This window comes from Gymnoscopelus microlampas (assembly GCF_963454915.1).
Source record: "Gymnoscopelus microlampas genome assembly, chromosome: 2".
NCBI lineage: Eukaryota > Metazoa > Chordata > Actinopteri > Myctophiformes > Myctophidae > Gymnoscopelus > Gymnoscopelus microlampas.
This window is the reverse complement of record NC_139939.1, coordinates 61,369,531-61,390,877: the sequence shown is the minus strand read 5'-3', so window position 1 is coordinate 61,390,877 and position 21,347 is coordinate 61,369,531. Positions and strand designations below refer to the sequence as shown.

Genomic DNA, 21,347 nt, shown 5'->3' with positions numbered 1-21,347 from the left:
CAAATCTTTGCTTCTGGGGTCCCTGGAACTAAATATTTTGAGATGGGGATCCGCGGCCAAATACATATCATTTTGGGGGTCCTTGACATGAAAGTGTTCACTGATATAGCAACATAAGTTTTTTTTAGGATTTAGTAGACATTTGTAGAATATATATTCAAAGATTTGAAAAAAACAATGCCAAAGAAATCTAAAAATGACACAGATTCTTTCCCGGTCTAAATGGGTTAACCCTGGCATCCCTATTTTAGTGTTTTTTATTTTAATTTTTACAAATCAAACCCAGTGCCTAAATGTGTCAGCTCACTGACGATCTCCACTCACTGCTTCCAGGCTTCCTCTGCTGTGTCGATGCCTTGCCCCTGGTGCATCTTTCAGTCAGCTGACCTCCTCACAGAGCATGATCATTCTGTACAACCTGACAACACACTGCACAGACCTCGACCCAGAGGTAACACATTCACACACATGCGCCGCACACATTCATGCTTTTGACACTGACAGGTTGTGTTTAACCCTTAATCTCCCATTTGCTGCAGATTGCTGCTGCTTTGGCATGCAACAGTGGTGGCAACCTTAATGCAAACTACGTCACTGCCCTCGGCAGTCAGAGCGTGGGCTTATCCTCCGGCCAACTCACCGGCGCAACGCCGGGAGACATCCATGCCTCGCTTGGCAAATTATTCCCATCTTTCAAGATTTTTTTAAAATAGCAGATCGACAAGCTCACACTGTGTTGCATCGCAATGCGTTATGAGCTTGTAGATGTATATTGGGTTAAAGTGGTTTTGGTGATGCTGGGCCCCCCTGGAACCTCCTCAAGGATGGGGGACCATACTTTGAGAACCACTGTGTGTGTGTGAGAGAGAGAGAGAGAGAGAGAGAGAGAGAGAGAGAGAGAGAGAGAGAGAGAGAGAGAGAGAGAGAGAGAGAGAGAGAGAGAGAGAGAGAGAGAGAATCATAATATGAAGGTGGGAGATAGACAATGTTTGCTGCTTGCCTCACCAACAGCTGACCTGCATGTACAACTACATCAAAGGAGAAGCAGATGTCACCACCTTCAGCGACTACCCTCCAGATGTTCTCCTCTATTATGAGTAAGTACAGTATGAATGATACTCACAGCTGCCCTTAATGATATGGACTTAACCCATTAAGACCTGAGGCCGATTCTGCAAATGCCTTCAAAACCGTGACTTCTCTGGAGTGAGTGTGGACAATCTGAACATTTTTACTGAAAACATTGATTTGATTGTTTGTACTTGACACTACAATTTCAGTAACTTAATAACCTTTCAACCTGGCGTATATTTTGGGCATGTCATCACAGGATTGCAAGATTTTCAAAAACGTAATAGCTGATTTGCGAGTGTGACATTATAATTCGATTACGTATAAAATAGGGCTTCAGTGGTTAAATCTCATATCCTGCCCTCTCCTATTATGTCCTGTCTGTCTCTCTCTTGTCTTAAACGTGTCCAGATGGAGGTTCTACACCTCCTGACTCCGAAGCAGACTGCAGAGATGCTGCTGGTGCCTACTCCTCCAGAGAAAGACGTACATCATCCATGCAGTGTTTGACCATCTGACACAGTCTCAAGGAGACTTTCCTGAGTTCCTGCACCACCTGGTTCTGCTCGCTAGAGAGGTAACCTCATCTGTAGAGCGTCTTATGACAGCTTAAAAAACGTACAGCAAAATATAATAGTAATTATAATAATAATTATTATTATTATAATGCATGGACTTTTATTTTATTTCTTAGGTTAAGCCACCCTGTGATGTCTACCAAGTCATGTGAGTGTGTTGTGATGATGTTAAGTGGCTTACATTTTAAAGGGGTTACACCATGAACGTAAAAAAAATATATTATATATAAATATTGCCCCCTAATACGTATTAAACAGGTTGTAAGCCTAAAAAAACAATATTGACCCATGTAATCCTTCCCCTAGTCCATGACGATGACTGGTCCATCGGCGTCTGCGGTTCTGGATGTGATTGGAGAGCTGAGAGTGTCGATTCTGACTGATGAACAGTTGAGGGACAGTGATGTCATTGGGAAGTGGTTCTCCGGACGTTTGAGAGGGTTCCTGTCATCTGCATCAGGAGAGTTTCTATACTGCCTCAGCAGCAGGAACCTCAGCTGTAACACATACCAGCAAGTGTAAGTATTGAGCTGGAGACTTCTTCCATCTGTATACCCTTTGACTGAATTTTCCCACCTGGGGCTATCATCTTTATGTGGATGTATTTCACATTTAATCTCCCATAATGGGGTGTTTGGATGAAAAGCATAGTTAAGTCACAATGTTTTGAATTTCTTTTCTTTTTTCTTGTGAGTAAAAAGTCGGGTAGCACTTTACAATAATGACCCGTTATAAAGCATTTATAAACGTTTATAAGTAGTTTGTAGACTATTAACAAATCATTAACAACCTGTTTGTTGACATTCGTAAATGATTACTAAAACCTTCATAACTACAGTTACAAATCATCTATAAAGGTATTAGTAACTATTCATGAATAAGCCCTGTATAATACATCTGTAAATGATTATTAAATCATTTGTAACTGATGTTACATAATACATACAAGCTATTGGTAGCTTGTTCATGTTTAACATATGCTTTGTTAAACATTCCTAAAGTATCTATAAATCCTTAGTACATGTTATTATGTGCCCTATAGTAAAGTGAAGACAGTTCATCATTTACAACTGTCTGTTAATGTGTTTGTTCATGTTTAACATGCTTTGTAAAACATTCCTAAAATATCTATAAATCCTTTGTACATGTTATTATGTGCCCTACAGTAAAGTGAAGACAGTTCATCATTTATGACTGTCTGTTAATGTGGACTTTCTCCTTACCTGTTGCAAACTACCTGGCTTTCATGAATGCAGACACCAAACAATTACTAGAATTATCATTCATGTTAAGCAAATGATGCGTAAGACATTCGTAAAGAGTATGTAAACCATTTGTGGTGTTAGGGACCAAAAAAGTCACTACAAAGTACTACCAATCAACTCTAAATTGCCTGAAACGTACTCCTAACAGGTTTTTGGGGGGACGATTTTGGCCTCCACACTTAGTGATTATTTCGGATTTAACTTTCGTTTCGGTGGTGACCAACTTTCGTTTCGGTAGTTTGATTACAAAATGTAAGTTGTGTAAAAAATTATCTGACTATACTAAGTTGTTATTTGTTTGTTTAAGTCAGGCTATACTCTACTCAGAGTCATAAGTTTACAAAATGTACTAAAGTACAGTGAACGTCTGTGCGGTTTGTCTTCATCACTGAAAATAACGTACATGTAAACTGATGTCATGTGCAGTTGGGGTGAAGAAACACAACCATTTCACTCCTAATAATACCTATTTGATTTGACATCCTGACTTGCTGCTGTAGCTGAGGCTTGAACCTGTTACCTGCGGCTCACTAGTCAGTGACTCTATCCATTCACCTACAGCTGTTTCCTTAAATCTGTGGTTCTGAAACGTTTTGTTGTCAACCCCCCAAATTGACATGTATTTGGGCAGTGGACCCCAATGTGAAAAGATGTAGTGTCAGGGCCCCCCATGAAAAAGATTTATATTTATGCTGTAACACATTTTTTTTAAAGTTATTTGTCTTGTTTGTTGTTCAAGTCAAAGCACCAAGAAGGCTGTACTTGTCAGCCATCTGTTAGCTCAATGGGTTGAGACGCAGTATTCATGATCCAGAGGCCATGAGTTCAAATCCCATTGATGTCTTTCCTATGATTCTTTCCTTTGCAGACTGGCTTCCAGAAGATCAACTGAAAACTACCAGGAAGGCTATATTTGTCATCCAACTGTTAGCTCAATGGGTTGAGACGCAGTATACATGATCCAGACGCCATGAGTTCAAATCCCATTGATGTCTTTCCTATGATTCTTTCCTTTGCAGACTGGCTTCCAGAAGATCAACTGAAAACTACCAGGAAGGCTGTACTTGTCAGCCATCTGTTAGCTCAATGGGTTGAGACGCAGTATTCATGATCCAGAGGCCATGAGTTCAAATCCCATTGATGTCTTTCCTATGATTCTTTCCTTTGCAGACTGGCTTCCAGAAGATCAACTGAAAACTACCAGGAAGGCTGTATTTGTCAGCCATCTGTTAGCTCAATGGGTTGAGACGCAGTATTCATGATCCAGAGGCCATGAGTTCAAATCCCATTGATGTCTTTCCTATGATTCTTTCCTTTGCAGACTGGCTTCCAGAAGATCAACTGAAAACTACCAGGAAGGCTATATTTGTCATCCAACTGTTAGCTCAATGGGTTGAGACGCAGTATACATGATCCAGACGCCATGAGTTCAAATCCCATTGATGTCTTTCCTATGATTCTTTCCTTTGCAGACTGGCTTCCAGAAGATCAACTGAAAACTACCAGGAAGGCTGTACTTGTCAGCCATCTGTTAGCTCAATGGGTTGAGACGCAGTATTCATGATCCAGAGGCCATGAGTTCAAATCCCATTGATGTCTTTCCTATGATTCTTTCCTTTGCAGACTGGCTTCCAGAAGATCAACTGAAAACTACCAGGAAGGCTGTATTTGTCAGCCATCTGTTAGCTCAATGGGTTGAGACGCAGTATTCATGATCCAGAGGCCATGAGTTCAAATCCCATTGATGTCTTTCCTATGATTCTTTCCTTTGCAGACTGGCTTCCAGAAGATCAACTGAAAACTACCAGGAAGGCTGTACTTGTCAGCCATCTGTTAGCTCAATGGGTTGAGACACAGTATACATGATCCAGAGGCCATGAGTTCAAATCCCACTGGTGTCTTTACTGTGATGCTTTCCTTTGCAGACTAACTTCTAGAAAAACAAGTTAAAACCACCAGGAAACCTGTAACTCTCAGCCAACAGCTTAGCTCAACTGGTAGAGCGTCTGTCCAATAACATGACTTGACTTGACTTGAGTGGGTTCGATTCCCACTCGAGTCAAGTGTCCCCGGTATCTTGGGGCAACGGATAAATTGACTGATATCCTTAGTGATGCTTCCCTTTGCAGACTAACTTCTAGAAAACAAGTTAAAACCACCAGGAAACCTGTAACTCTCAGCCAACAGCATAGCTCGACTGGTAGAGCGTCTGTCCAATAACATGACTTGACTTGACTTGAGTGGGTTCGATTCCCACTTGAGTCAAGTCCCCGGTAACTTGGGGCAGCGGATAAATTGACTGATATTTACCGGGGACACTTGCCTCGAGTGGGAATCGAACCCACTCAAGTCAAGTCATGTTATTGGACAGACGCTCTACCAGTTGAGCTATGCTGTTGGCTGAGAGTTACAGGTTTCCTGGTGGTTTTAACTTGTTTTTCTAGAAGTTATTCTGCAAAGGGAAGCATCACGAAGAATATCAGTCAATTTATCCGTTGCCCCAAGTTACCGGGGACACATGACTCGGAGTGGGAATCGAACCCACTCAAGTCAGGTCAAGTCATGTTATTGGACAGACGCTCTACCAGTTGAGCTAAGCTGTTGGCTGAGAGTTACAGGTTTCCTGGTGGTTTTAACTTGTTTTTCTAGAAGTTAGTCTGCAAAGGAAAGCATCACAGTAAAGACACCAGTGGGATTTGAACTCATGGCCTCTGGATCATGTATACTGCGTCTCAACCCATTGAGCTAACAGATGGCTGACAAGTACAGCCTTCCTGGTAGTTTTCAGTTGATCTTCTGGAAGCCAGTCTGCAAAGGAAAGAATCATAGGAAAGACATCAATGGGATTTGAACTCATGGCCTCTGGATCATGAATACTGCGTCTCAACCCATTGAGCTAACAGATGGCTGACAAGTACAGCCTTCCTGGTGCTTTGACTTGAACAACAAACAAGACAAATAACTTTAAAAAAATGTGTTACAGCATAAATATAAATCTTTTTCATGGGGGGCCCTGACACTACATCTTTTCACATTGGGGTCCACTGCCCAAATACATGTCAATTTGGGGGCTTGACAACAAAACGTTTCAGAACCACAGATTCCAAGGAAACAGCTGTAGGTGAATGGATAGAGTCACTGACTAGTGAGCCGCAGGTAACAGGTTCAAGCCTCAGCTACAGCAGCAAGTCAGGATGTCAAATCAAATAGGTATTATTAGGAGTGAAATGGTTGTGTTTCTTCACCCCAACTGCACATGACATCAGTTTACATGTACGTTATTTTCAGTGATGAAGACAAACCGCACAGACGTTCACTGTACTTTAGTACATTTTGTAAACTTATGACTCTGAGTAGAGTATAGCCTGACTTAAACAAACAAATAACAACTTAGTATAGTCAGATTATTTTTTACACAACTTACATTTTGTAATCAAACTACCGAAACGAAAGTTGGTCACCACCGAAACGAAAGTTAAATCCGAAATAATCACTAAGTGTGGAGGCCAAAATCGTCCCCCCAAAAACCTGTTAGGAGTACGTTTCAGGCAATTTAGAGTTGATTGGTAGTACTTTGTAGTGACATTTTTTTTGGTCCCTAACATTCATCGAGCTCTGGACTTAGTAAATTCACCATTGGGTCACTACCGAAACGAAAGTTGGTCCCTACCGAAACGAAAGTTAAAACCGAAAAAATCACAAAGTGTGGAGGCCAAAAACGTCCCCCCGAAAACCTGTTAGGAGTACGTTTCAGGCAATTTAGAGTTGATTGGTAGTACTTTGTAGTGACATTTCTTTTGGTCCCTAACATTCATCGAGCTCTGGACTTAGTAAATTCACCATTGGGTCACTACCGAAACGAAAGTTGGTCCCTACCGAAACGAAAGTTAAATCCGAAAAAATTACTAAGTGTGGAGGCCAAAATCGCCCCCCCCCCCGAAAACCTGTTAGGAGTACGTTTCAGGCAATTTAGAGTTGATTGGTAGTTATAAATCCTTTAAAATGCATCGTGTTTATGAGTGCATGATTTCAAAAGTGGGTTCAGGTTCTATGAAATAAGTATTTATAATTATTGTAACATTAATTTTTAATACTTTTTTTATAACACTTTTCAGTAAATCATTCATACTGTATCTTTCTGTATTTGGATATAATAGATATCGGTCTGATACTGTATAAAAATAAAATCCCTCCCCCCCAAAAAAAAATCTTTTTTTTTTTTTTTTCAAAATTATCTCACGGGCCAGATATTATTTCTGGGGGGCCAATTTCGGCCCGCAGGCCGCCTGTTGCCGACCCCTGGGTTAAGCTCATCGTTTCACAGTTCAGACTTACAGCAGGGGATTGAAGTTGGGGTCCTGTAGGTAGATCAGTTCAGTGTAGTAGGCGGTGAAGTTGGCGTCCAGAACTGAATGGTTGAGCAGAGCAATGTTCAGCGGGTTTACAGTGAACACCTGGATGACCTAGACAGGATATAAACACAGAGGAGTTAGGATGTCCACTATCCCTCACAATTATATGCATTTCTCATCCGTCCATTCATCTTCTACATGCATAAAGTACATACATGCATATCGTCACTGTCAAGCAGAAACCTTGTATCTCCACATTTCATCTTTTTAAGTGTGTTCATAGATAAATGCCGTATTTTATACTTTGCCGTATGACAGTGTCACGCAAAAGTAGCATAAATAGCAGATCGGTAAGCTCACAAAATGTTGCATCACGATGCGTTGTGACCTTGTAGATCTGTAGATTATTAGCAAATTCGCCTCTGCCATGCCAAAAATAGGGAGGCAAGGCTGACAGTGATTAAGTGATTTAAAAAAAATAACTACATTGGATCCATTTGAACACTGGTTCTTTTTTCCATTTCCTGAAAAGTAACAGTTTTGGACATACAAGGTTTCCACGCACCAGCGATGATATGTATATTGTACATTCATACAAATATAAAGTTTCCTTCCTACTGAGCAATACCTGTATAGAACCAAAAGTATTGAGGTCCTGTAGTGTGAGGAAAGGCATGAAGGGGCCTATGTACTGAGCGAACCAGGCGGTAGAGTTCAGTTCCGGATCGTTGGCATCGTAACACTTGGGCGTCGTTCCTGTAAACACAATAAAATATGAAAAATGATGTACGGTAACACATTTTTGGAATCAAATCTTGAATCCAAACTTGTAAAAAAACACTTTAAAAAATAACAACAAAAACAAATAACAACGATGAAAAAGTGACCTGAGACAAGGTAGGCCTTGATGACGCCGTACACGTCGCTCTCTGCAAAGTCTGCGATGCTGTAGTTGTGTATGCCCAGAACTGAAACACTAGAATTGAACAAAAAATAATTCAGTCAAAACAGACAAAGTGTGAAATCATGATGTATGACTATGAAAAATTATTTTACATAAAATACCGTACAATGTAATGTAGAACCGCTCATCACAGACACAATAGCTGTGCAGAACTGGAGTACTAAATATCAAGCTTATCACATTTAACTGAAAAGCATTTCTTTAAGTCCACTTACAGTTTTTGGAAGGACAGACAGGTGGCACCCTGTGTGGTGGTGGAGGTGAGCAGGTTCTTGTGGAGGAAGACCAAGTCATCGGTGAGACTGCGATCGAACCAGAAGTTGACCTGTGACCTATCACTGCTGTTGAGAGCCAGGGGCCAGACGCGAGGCAGCGTGGGACGCCGCACAACCGCAGGGAGTCTCTCCTGCAGTCAGCATACAATACAATACGTAAAGTGGGGTCCTTGAGGGAGTTCACAGTACAACGGACCACCATAGAAACAAGATTTTTATGTTAGCATAACTTTTGACTTTTCACATTTTTTTTTAAATATTTTAGTTTTTAACAAATCTTCTCTTATGGGGTCTCTGGACTGCAGCCAAATGGGGGTCTGCGTCCAAATACATAGCAATTTGGGGGTCCTTGACATGAAAATGTTAGAACAACTGCTCTATACTGTATACAGTATCATGTATACACTATATATACACATGAGTGTCTGCTCTGTGGTTGTGTAGTGCCTACGTTCTCCAGGAACACAGTAGTCTGAATGTAGTTCTGGTAGATCTGGCAGAGTTGTCCCTCATCGTCAACAATACCAGGGCGACGGAGGAAACTGCCAAGGTCTGAAGGTGGCATGGAGTTCAGCAGCTGAAGACACAGTTACAGTAGCATAACGGAAACGTGAGCATTATTCACACAGCAGCCATTTCTCTCATAGGGGCTGTGTGTCCACCCAAGGCGTTTTTTTCCCCTGAGTGCAGCGTATGTTTTGAATTGTTTTCAATAGGAGCGCTGCGTTACCGCTATGCTGGAAACCACAGCAACGTGATGATACCCTGAGCGTCTATTTTGTGCTGCACTTTCAGGTCTTTAGCGTATTTTATCTTGGATTTTTTTTTACAAAAATTGTCTCTGAGATGTAGTGAAGTAGAAGCAAAAGGGGAAAAAAAAGAGGAAAAATTCCTCAAAATTGTACTCAAGTACAGTACTTGTACTTAGTCACTTTAGACCACTGGTTATCCCCCCCCCCTCCACACACACACACACACACACACACACACACACACACACACACACACACACACACACACACACACACACACACACACACACACACACACACACACACACCTGAGGCATCCTGTCGCTGGGCATGAGCGACATGAACGTGGTCAGGTTGGGGAACTGGAATCCCATGAATGAGCTCTCCAAGAAACCATAGAAACGGTGGTTGTAGTTGTCACCATAGCAGCGGAGAGGAGTTGATCCTATAAGAACAGGGTAGATAGATGTACAGTAAGAATGCTGCCTGTCATTCATTCATTCATTCATGAGCTACAGTGTTTACTTTGTGGTCGTCCTTTACCTTTGAGAGACTGAATGATGTGATTGTGTATCTCCGTCTGTGTGACGTCCCCAAGTGTTGATAGAATCACATTCAGGACAGTAACTCTGCGTCACAAAAAGAGAAGGCATACTAAAAGGTCAAATTCTAAAGATATTGTTACTGTGCCACTAGTTTGTAGGTCAACAACAATAAAAAAGTAAGTGTGTCAACCAGGATATATTATATTATAGTATTATATTACAAGATAATATAATACTTTTTACCCCATGATCTCTCACCCACTGGGAATACACCCAATGTTTCCCACAAAAAAACGTTCAGCTAAAGGCCAAGGGCAATCCCCCAATCCCCAAGGAAAAGAACAGGTAAAGGTGCTCCACTTACGCTTGCTGCTTTGTGACACAGCTCCTCTCTGCCACAATGCTGAAGTAAGGGCCGACATGGCTCGGTGAGAGGTCAACCAGTAGGGGGCGTAGGCGCATGTGGAGCCACGCTTGCACACTGCTGTCTTCCACAGAGGGCTCAGAGAGGTTGGCGCGGTCAAACACGACTTGCAACATGGCAGACCTCACTGTAGCGGGGAACGAACTCTCATGAGCCTGCAGAAAAAGAGAGTAATGAAATGGAGATTAAGTAAGTAATTTGTTGGGAACGTGGTTCATCACCATGGCGACCTGAGAAGATGAGGTGAGCTGACCAGGTGTGGACGAGACCTCTGCTAACTGCGTCACTGTAAGCTGGGTCAGGGCGTCCATCTGCAACCATGCAAGCATACAACACACACACACACACACACACACACACACACACGCGCACGCACGCACGCACGCACGCACGCACGCACGCACGCACGCACGCACGCACGCACGCACACACACACATACAGTGAGTGGATACACAATATCACAAACCGTGTAGAGAGATTTAAAATGAACAGCGTACCATAGAGATTTTAAGACAGGAAACAAATTCTATTCTATAAATAAATCTGTAAACAATACCGCTGAAAAGTTGGAGTAGAGCGTCCCTAGGTCACGGAATGAGACAACAGCAGCAAAGGCTCCAAAGTTCTTCTGCAACCATTCTCCACTGGCTGGATATAACTACAGCTAGGATCTGGACCAGGAAGTACATAATACATCAATGAGGATATTTCATTTTTTATTTAGATTTTGAAATATAGATAATCACTGCTGTAGGCTATAAGGTATTCATCAAGCTTGTGCCATTGATTTGCAGTTAGGATGAATGGAAGTCCTAACCTGTGGTTGTGTTCCTGGTGAGGAAGGCCTTGATGAAGTACAGGTAAACAGTGACCGGTCTGGAAGGCTCCATCTGTGACTGGTGCTCACCCAAGACCTCAACACTGTGGTTGACAGGTAGCAGTTGAAAGGTCATTCATTATAATGTATTTAGTTTAGCAGTAAAGTGATTGGTAAAATGTTGTATTGAATGAATGTATACAGATGTATGTAACACATATGCATAACTTCTACACTACCCATGGTGGTCATCTGCCAATGAACCACGCAGCTCAACTATGAACATCTCTAGCATAGGGGCCCTTGAATAGTTACATTCATATTGTTTGAGTTTACTGATCGTTGGCTCTTGTGGCAAAGAACAGGTCTAAGGTACAGCATATACTGTGTGTATGAGTGGAGCACTCTGGTACAACACAACAGTGAAGCTCACAGCCAGGTTATGTACAACAGTTACAGTGTTGGGGGCTATGACACTTACAGGGCTTGGTAGGAGAGGCAATTTAGGTTTTTAGTGGTGAGACAGGACAGGAACTCTTTGGACACAGCTGGCAGGAATGGGCTGAGCCTTTGCTTGAACCACAGATCAATGAACGCAGGTTTCTCAAAGTTGTCTGAGCTGAAGGTGTCCAGTCGGATCTCTCCAATGGAATCCAGAATCAGCGATGTTGCAGGGTTGCTAGGGTTAAATGTCTACAAGGAACGGGGAGATGCAAGCAGAATTCTTCACAAATGTTTATCACAATTTTTTTTCTGTTACTTTTTTGTACTATTTGATTTTATGTATTGTCTGATAAAACTTCTGAAAATAAAGAGTTTAAAAAAAAATGTTTATCACAAGATTTATATTAGTAAATGAGAAAGTCAAGATGAGAAAGGGTAGCCTACTGTTGAGTTAAATATGAGAGACATAATTAGTGGCTTACTGAAGCACAAGCGTATTCTTCAATGCCGTAGTCGCAAAAACGTCCACTCATCTGTCCATTGTTGAGGAGGAGCTGTGGTGCAGTGCTTTAGAAGATTGGAAAATAAAATAAAACATTTCTTACAAAATGATTCTTCATAAAGTAATACCACACTGTGAATTAGCAGACAATGAGCCACTACTCTGCTTAAAATGTAATGCTTAAATTCAAATGAAGGTACTTACCTCTCCGGTGTATATTGTGCAGCCTAAGAAAAGAAAATTGGATATAATAAGGATCTGGTTCAATTTTAAGAACACCATGGCTAAGCAAAATGACCATTGCAAATGAAGTCAAGTGTAAACATATACAGCAGATCTAGAAGATCTCACCTGGTGGAACTTGCTGAAGTAAAGCCAGCTTGTTGTTTGTGACGGATGATGCTACACTCTGAGGAAGAGTAAGCAAGGCCTGGTCCAGTCTGGTGAAACTGAGACCCAAAAAGTTGCGGTTAACATAGGCCAATAATAATGAATTAAATAACTTTGACCTGGTCTTCAAAAAACAAAACAAAACACAAATATTTATATAAACTTACTCTATTTTGTATGATGAGCAGGAAATGTTTCCCTGTCAAATGACAAAAAAGAGGTTGTCATTTCAAAACAAACATACAAAGTTACTGTTTCTCTCATTATCATGCTATAGTTTTTACCGTTCCAGAAAACATAACAAGGTGGGACAGAAACTCAGCCAATCCCCTCTCCTCTGGAGACGCAGTCAGGTAGTCAAACACTGAGTTGATGACAACATCTTTTTCAGCAAGAGGCAACACCACCAGTTCTGCACTCTGCTTTGGAGACAGGAGCTTTACAGCCTCCAGCTGGACCGGGAAAAAACATACAGAAAAATATTATTATTATTTTATATTACAGTAACATATATATATTATATATTATATTAAGTAAGTAATTACCTATTACGTGTATGTTTGATAATTTTTCCATGTTATGTGTGTATAAGCTTAAGTGTTAAGTCTATAAGTTATAAGTCTTACAGGGGAGAAGCCCGGGTTGAGACTCAGGAATTCTCTGACAGACACAAGGACTGAGAACGGCCCAAAGTTGTTCTGCAACCAGTCAACACTGCTGTTGGACACACAGCCTCGGTCTGGAGGGGACAGATCAGAATGAAACATTGAAGGGATAGTTCACCCCCAAAATGACTTTTTTTCTATCGATTAGTCACTCCACGGAGACTTGAATTCATGGATGTTTTTTTGTTTTTGTCGCATCCTAAGCCAATAATTTGATGACCGGCAGCAGTTCCGGTAGGACACACAGGGTCTCCTTTATGTCTGCTACCGGAACCGCTGCCTACCGGTCCACTGGTCATCAAATTATTGGCTTAGGAATGCGACAAAAACAACAAAATATCCATGAAGTCTCCATAGGGTGAACTATCCCTTTCAAACAAAAGGGTGTATGAAAATGTCAGTCAATAGTAAATTATCCAGTAAAAAGAGCCCATTCAGAGCCAAGTATAGACTCATTATTTATTATTGAGATAATGTAGTTAGTCAGTACCTGACAGTGGGCGGGACAGGAAAGGGAGGATTAGATCCTTCAGGACCAAATGCTGCTGCTGTGAGGTCATGATGTCAAACTGATGGCTAAACTCCTTCAAACTGTGAATTAAACAAACACACAATGAGAAATAATCTTCTCTATGACGGACTTATTATTCTAGAATCTAGAGGAAAGTTATCATTGTGAGTATGACTTAACCTTATGGGGACCTAAACTCTTAAATCAAACAACATGTCAGATCAAACCAATATTCAAAGTGAATTACATTTGCATATTAATGTGATTGGGTTATAATGATGAATAATAGCCTCCAGGTCAATACTTACACTTGCTGGTATGTGTGACAGCTGAGGTTTCTGCCACTGAGGCATCCCGATGCAGATGACAGGAACCCTCTCAAACATCCAGAGAACCATTTCCTGATGACATCACTGTCCCTCAACTGTTCATTAGTCAGCATCGATAATCTCATCTCTCCAATCACATCCAGAGCCACAGACGCCGATGGACCAGTCATGGTCTCAGACTAAACAAAGGATTACATGTGTCAATATGATGTTTGACTAAATTACTTTCAGTGTTTGGTCATTGTTGTATACCAATTAATTACACAATTTAGCAGTTTAATTTGAGTTTATTTCAGTGTCTGGTTAAAGCAATTTTTATACTGTGTTGGCAAGAAGATCCAGAGCTGCATCCAACACCCCAAAGGACTTGGACAAGAACAGCTTCCAGACTGGTCTGGAACCAGTGGAGTTGGGGGACTGGTTACACTTCATCACCGCTGCCAGATCCTGTGCTGTCAACATGGACACCTGGGTGGAGAGAATGGAGAGAGCAGAACAGAAAGAAATGCAGGAAATGTTTAAAGAAGTCAAGATGAGAAAAGGTTCTGTTGTTTAAAATATGAATGTAACGAAGGGGGACACCTCTGTTTACTTTTATATAGAATATACTGGTTGAGGCGGCGAATATGGACTAGATTCCGGTCAGAGAATCAGGGGAGTCTGGAGAAGGGATTTCTTTCCAATCATTTATTTCTCTCCAAAGGGCATTGGGTTATTGGTCTTACAACAGTATGAATGTGTGAGGGTGAATGTGTGGTATCGTTTCATGGACGCACAAAGGATAGGGGATCAAGGAACAAGGGAACAGGAAGAAACATACAGAGATCTTCGTGTCTGACTGGTCCTGCTTATGTCAAACACTCTAACTAAATAGACTGTCAGTGGTAAGTACCATGTCAGGCCACTAGGCGTCACTGACAGGCTTTCTACAATTAGGGACTTAAGTGACTTACTGAAGCACAAGCGTATTCTTCAATGCCATAGTCACAAAAACTTCCACTCATCTGCCCGCTGTTGAGGAGGAGCTGTAGTGCAGTGCTTTGGTAAAGGAAAGGAAAAAAGGTTCTATCATTTCCTACATTACAACAACATGATTATTTATTAAATAAATCTGAGAAATAAAATTCACCTGTTAACTCCAAGACAAATGTCTGCTTCTGTGAAAACAGTGCAAACGAATTAAGGATTGAAAAAAATAACTAGAGAATATGTTCTGGGAATGTAAGTGGTTTGGAAACAATTTCTGTTCAAAGGGATTTAGGAAGGCGTGGCGTCTCTGACGCGTGTTTTTGAAACACAAAACTAGTAATGACATAAGTTCCATGTGTTGATGCCTGAACATAAGGACAGATGCTCCTATATACATACAACACTCTTGATGAAGGCACAGTTATTGCTGATATTGTTCAATTTGACTGAAAAAGTTAAACTATAACTGCACTTTGACCATAATGTTTTATGCATTTTCTCCATACTCTATCTTCTATTTGTTTCTTGATATATTTTTCTCTCTTTAAATGCCTTATGTAAAGAATATTGATATTGCCTTTGTGTATGAAATTTTCATTTACAAATACATTTGGCCATACTTGACAATGTTTCACAAACTACTAGGTCAAGAAAAGCATACAACACTTACCACTTGCTGGAATAAAGTTGCACTTGGGGGAAAAAGGGGGGGAAATAGTTGTGAATTCGATGACATTTAAATAATACTCTACTTAACGTTTAAAATTTGAAAACAAAATTAAGGCAAATACCTCTCCACTGTATATGATGCAGCCTAAGAAAAAAAGTGCAGATACTGTAAGGCCTTGGTTCACTCTTAAAACACCATGGCATAACAAAATGACCATTGCAAATCAAAAGTAAATGTAACAGCTTAATTAACCTAAGTTAAATATCACTTTACGTCCTTTCGATAGAAGATCTCACCTGGTGGAACTTGCTGGAATAAAGCCAGCTTGTTATGGATGATGCTACACCCAGAGGAAGAGTAGGCAAGGCCTGGTCCAGTCTGGTGAAACTGAAGATCAACAAGTCGGGGGTTAACTTCAGCTAATAATAATGAATGGAATCCCATCTACCAAGTCTTCAAAATCCACAATATATTGATGGATTGACGGATATACACTTACATTATTTTGTATGATGAGCAGGAAATGTTTTCCTGAAAAGTTACAAAAAGACGTTATAATTTCAAACCAAATGTGCACAGTTACTGTTTCTATTATCTTTACTTTATTGTTTTTACCTTCCCAGAGACAAGGTGGGACACAAACTCAGCCAATCCTTTCTCATTTGGAGATGCAGTCAGGTAGTCAAACATTGCATTGATGACAACGTCTTTCTGAGCAAGAGGCAACACCACAAGTTCTGCACTCTGCTTTGGAGACAGGAGCTTTACAGCCTCCAGCTGCACATCAAGAAAAACAAGAAAAACCCATTGCTGGATTGTATTTTATTTAAAACAATCTAGTAATTAATAAAGGTCTAATCATTCTTTGGTGTTTTATAGGTGATGAGGTCTTACAGGGGAGAAGCCTGGGTTGAGCTTCAGGAATTCTCTGACAGAAACAAGACTTGAGAAAGGCCCAAAGTTGTTCTGCAACCAGTGAACACTGCTGTTGGACACACAGCCTTGGCCTGGAGGGGACAGATCAGAATGAAACATATTCAAACTGAAAGGTATCTAGAAATAATACGTTTTCCATAAGATCTGTTATTGAGATATTATAGCTACCTGACTGGGACAGGAAAGGGAGGATTAGTTTCATCAGGAACAAATGCTGCTGATGTGAGGTCATGTTGTCAAGTCTGGTTAGAGCTACGTTTTGTACCATGTTGGCAAGAATATCCAGAGCTGCATCCAACACCCCAAAGGACTTGGAGAGCAACAGTGTCCAGACTGGTCTGGAACCAGTGGAGCTGGGGGACTTGTTACACTTCATCACCGCTGCCAGATCCTGTGCTGTCAACATGGACACCTGGGTGGAAAGAAGAGCAGAAAGAAAATACAGAAAATGTTTAAAGAAGTCAAGATGAGAAAAGCTACTGTTGAGTAGAATTGAGAGACTTTAGTGGCTTACTGAAGCACAAGCGTATTCTTCAATGCCATAGTCACACAAACTTCCACTCATCATCTGTCCATTGTTGAGGAGGAGCTGTAGTGCAGTGCTTTGGTAGAGAAATGGAAAATAGGATCAAACATTTCTTGCATTACAACAAAATTATTCTTAAAGCTGAGATGTGCTGCTTAAAAAAAACTCACCCGTTAACTCCAAGACAAATGTCTGTTTCTGTGAAAACATGAGAGTAAATTAATTAATGTATTAATTTATCGATATTTATGTACGTGTGAAATCTGCGGTACAAATAAACTTGCCTTGCCATAATTATAATGTATTTTTAAATTACTGTACTGTAGGTATAGAAAAGTATAAACACTTACCATTTGCTGGAATAATGTTGCACTTAAGGGTAAAGGGTGAAATGGTTGTAAATTTACTGACATTAACATAATACTCTGCTTAACATTTAAAGCTTGATTACAAATTAAGGTCAATACCTCTCCACTGTATATGGTGCAGCCTAAGAAAAGAAAAGTGCAGATATTAGGCTTTTGTTCATTTCTAAAACACCATGGCAAAACAAAATAACCGATACAAATCAAAGGTAAATGTAACGGCAATGTTTACATCATGTAGATAGAAGATCTCACCTGGTGGAACGTGATGAAGTAAAGTTAGCTTGTTGTATGCGATGGATGATGCTACACTCGGAGGAAGACTAGGCAAGGCCTGGTCCAGTCTGGTGAAACTGAGACCCAACAAGTCGGGTTTAATATCAGCCAATAATGAATGAAATCACATCTACCTGTCTTCAAAAAACATAATACTATATATTGATGGATCTACTTACATTATTTGGTATGATGAGCAGGAAATGTTTCCCTGAAAAGTGGCAAAAATATGTTGTCATTTCAAACCTTAATGTGCATGGTTACATTTTCTATTATCTTTACTTTATGTTTTTTACCGTTTCCAGAGAACATAACAAGGTGGGACACAAACTCAGCCAATCCCCCCGTTGGAGATGCAGTCAGGGAGTCAAACACTGCGTTGATGACGGGAGGCATGCGTTAATCCGACAGACCTTTTCTCCGACTATGTGGCATCCGCGTGCGGTTAGGGTTAGGGTGCGGGTTTGGTTCGGGTTTACTGTTTAATGTCGGAGCTGACAACGTCTTTCTCAGCAGGAAGAGGCAACACCACAAGTTCTGCACTCTGCTTTGGAGACAGGAGCCTTACAGCCTCCAGCTGGACAGAAACAGACAGTCAAGAAAAGATTCATCACCACCACTGGATTTTATTTGATAATAATAATAAGGTAACTATTTGGTCTAATCAGTCTTTAGCGGGCTTTTTTATGTGACAGCTATGAAGTCTTACAGGGGAGAAGCCTGGGTTGAGATTCAGGAATTCTCTGACAGACACAAGGACTGAGAATGACCCAAAGTTGTTCTGCAGCCAGTAAGCACTGCTGTTGGACACACAGCCTTGGTCTGGAGGGATCAGAACAAAATATTAAGGCATCCAAACAGAAAAATGTCTGTAAATACCAGTCAAAACATTTTCCAGTAAAGAAAATGTCCCATTCTAATTGAAAATAGAATAGGAATATATTTATTTAGCAAATACATTTGAAAATGAAAGCCAAACTGTTATTGAGATATTGCAGTTAGTCAGTACCTGGCTGTGGTCGGGAGAGGAAAGGGAGGGTTAGTTCCTTCAGGACCAAAAGCTGCTGCTGTGAGGTCATGTTGTCAAACTGATGGCTAAAAACTGGTAAATCAAACACAGAATGAGAAATACTTATTTCTTAGCTTATTGGTGAAGCTAGAGAAAAGGCAACGGAGTCATCAAAATCAAAATGAGTCATCCCACAGCAAAGTCTATGGAAATCCAGCCAGTATAGTTTTCAAGACATCTTCTTTGGGACCAAAGTGACAGATGGACGTATAGACCAAACAACCAACATACAGTAGCCATCCTTAGAGCCCTGCTGCTAGTGGGGCTAAAATACATGCAGGTCAATACTAAAGGTTGTTACACACCGGCGAATATAGCGAATATACGCAAAATTCGGACTCGTTCCGAATAATTAAAAGACACTTTTTCGCTTCGCTTTTTCGCTTTTTCGCTCCATGTACGGAGCCATTGACTTTATAAGGTTTTAAAAAAAAAACGCATTATTCGCACGAAAAGATTGCCCCGGTGTGTAAGGACCTTTACACTTGCTGGTATGAGTTACAGCTGAGATTCCTGCTGCTAAGGCAGCGTAGAAACCATGCAGATGACAGGAACCCTCTCAAACGTCCAGAGAACCACGTCCTGATGACATCACTGTCCCTCAACTGTTTATCAGTCAGAATTGCCACTCTCATCTCTCCAATCACATCCAGAACCACAGACGCTGATGGACCAGTCATGGTCATGGACTAGGGGAAGGATTACATGGGTCAATATTTAATATTATTAAATTTGCATTAATATTACGTGAGGATATTTAATGTATGGAATAGTAGATAAAGATTCTGGCTCTATAATAGAGATATTCTTTCAAATCTTGATAGACTGTTTGCCTGACAGTGAATAGGGAATTTTTATTAGCATTTTTTTTCATTAGCAAATCTTTTTAAGATTATTAAAAACATGAGCTTTAAATTTAAATAATTTCAGAATTCAGATGTGTTACTTTTAATTCGTTTTAGAGATTGTTCATTCTGTCTTCACCATAAAAGTTGTTTTCAGTGTCTGGTTAGAGCTACTTTTTGTACCGTGTTGGCAAGAAGATCCAGAGCTGCATCCAACACCCCAGAGGTCTTAGAGAGGAACAGCTTCCAGACTGGTCTGGAACCAGTGGAGCTGGGGGACTGGTTACACTTCATCACTGCTGCCAGATCCTGTGCTGTCAACATGGACACCTGGGTGTAGATAATGGACAAAGCAGAACAGAAAAAACAGGAAACCTTTAATGAAGTCAAAATTGGAAAATGATAACTGTTGCGTTCAATGTGAGAGACTTAAGTGGCTGAAGCACACGTGTATTCTTCAATGCCAAAGTCACAAAAACGTCCATTCATCTGTCCGTTGTTGAGGAGGAGCTGTAGTGCAGTGCTTTGGTAGCCGAAAAGGAAAACATATCAAATGTTTCTTGAGTTGCAAAACGAAAAGTTTGTTCATTAAATATATTTGAGATATTGTAAGCATTGTCTCAGAACACTCACCTGTTAATTCCAACACAAATGTCTGTTTCTGTGAAAACATGAATTAATTGATTCATTATGAAAATAAATCACATTAAAATTCATAACAATGAATCAAAACTACTATACACTTACCATTTGCTGAAGTAACATTGCACTTGGGAAAGAAAGAAAGAGTGAAATGTTTTTAATTTGGTGACATTTAGTCAATTAGACCTTAAAATGTGAATATCATTTCAGGTACCTACCTCTCCACTGTAGATAATGCAGCCTAAGTATAGACAGAAAAAGTTTTGTTGATTTTAAAAATGCAATGGGAAAAACATAACCACTGCTAATAACATGTGAACATAACAGCACAGTGATACATCACTTTTAACTCAGGTACAGTCGAAGATCTCACCTGGTGGAATTTGATGAAGCAAAGTCAGCTTGTTGTACTGTATGTGATGGATGATGCTACACTCGGTGGAAGAGTAAACATGGCCAGGTCCAGTCTGGTGAAACTGAGACCCAACAAGTTGGGGTTAACATAGGCCAAAAATAATGATTTAAATTATTTCTACTTGGTCTTCAAAAAACAAAATATACTGATAGATAACTTACATTATGTTGCACGACAAGCAGGAAATTTCACCCTGAAAAATGACAAAAAGAGTTTGTGATTTTAAACCAAATGTGCATAGTTACAGTTTATATTACTATCATTACTTCACAGTTTTTACCTTTCCAGAGAACATAACAAGGTGGGACACAAACTCAGCCAATCCTCTCTCCTTTGGAGATTCGGTCAGATAGTCAAACACTGCGTGGATGACAACGTCTTTCTCAGGAAGAAGAGGCAACACCACAAATTCTGCACTCTGCTTTGGAGACAGGAGCCTTACAGCCTCCAGCTAGATGGAAAGAAAGTCAAGAAAAACGTGATCACCACCACTGGACTTTATTTTATATTTAAAAAGTAATTATCTCTTGGAGTTAATAATTCATCATTGTTATGTAATGTAACAACTTTAAAGTCTTACAGGGGAGAAGCCTGGGTTTAGATTCAGGAATTCACTGACAGACAAAAGGCCTGAGAATGCACCAAAGTTGTTCTCCAACCAGTAAACACTGCTGTTGGACACACGGCCTCGGTCGGAAGGGGACAGATCAGAATGAAACATTAAGGCATTGAAAGGTGTCTGGAAATAC

The 21,347-nt window shown here is 40.4% G+C and overlaps 2 protein-coding genes across 2 annotated transcripts; both read right to left on the bottom strand.

The window, feature by feature from the left end:
* Positions 1-1,537: 1,537 nt before the first annotated feature.
* LOC311056194 (uncharacterized protein) lies at positions 1,538-10,537 on the bottom strand (the record flags this gene model as incomplete). Its single annotated transcript, XM_084072643.1, has 10 exons — positions 1,538-1,640; positions 7,250-7,377; positions 7,895-8,022; positions 8,154-8,242; positions 8,446-8,636; positions 8,957-9,082; positions 9,566-9,702; positions 9,801-9,886; positions 10,167-10,381; positions 10,448-10,537. 10 exons carry the CDS (start codon positions 10,535-10,537, stop codon positions 1,538-1,540), a joined length of 1,293 nt encoding a protein of 430 aa, XP_083928769.1.
* On the bottom strand, positions 10,452-19,865 carry LOC311056187 (uncharacterized protein; the record flags this gene model as incomplete). Its single annotated transcript, XM_084072628.1, has 5 exons — positions 10,452-10,537; positions 10,784-10,898; positions 11,045-11,148; positions 11,526-11,737; positions 19,725-19,865. The coding sequence occupies 4 exons, from the start codon at positions 19,863-19,865 to the stop codon at positions 10,810-10,812; spliced, it is 546 nt and encodes a 181-aa protein (XP_083928754.1). The 3' UTR covers positions 10,452-10,537; positions 10,784-10,809.
* Between the last annotated feature and the right edge of the window lie 1,482 nt (positions 19,866-21,347).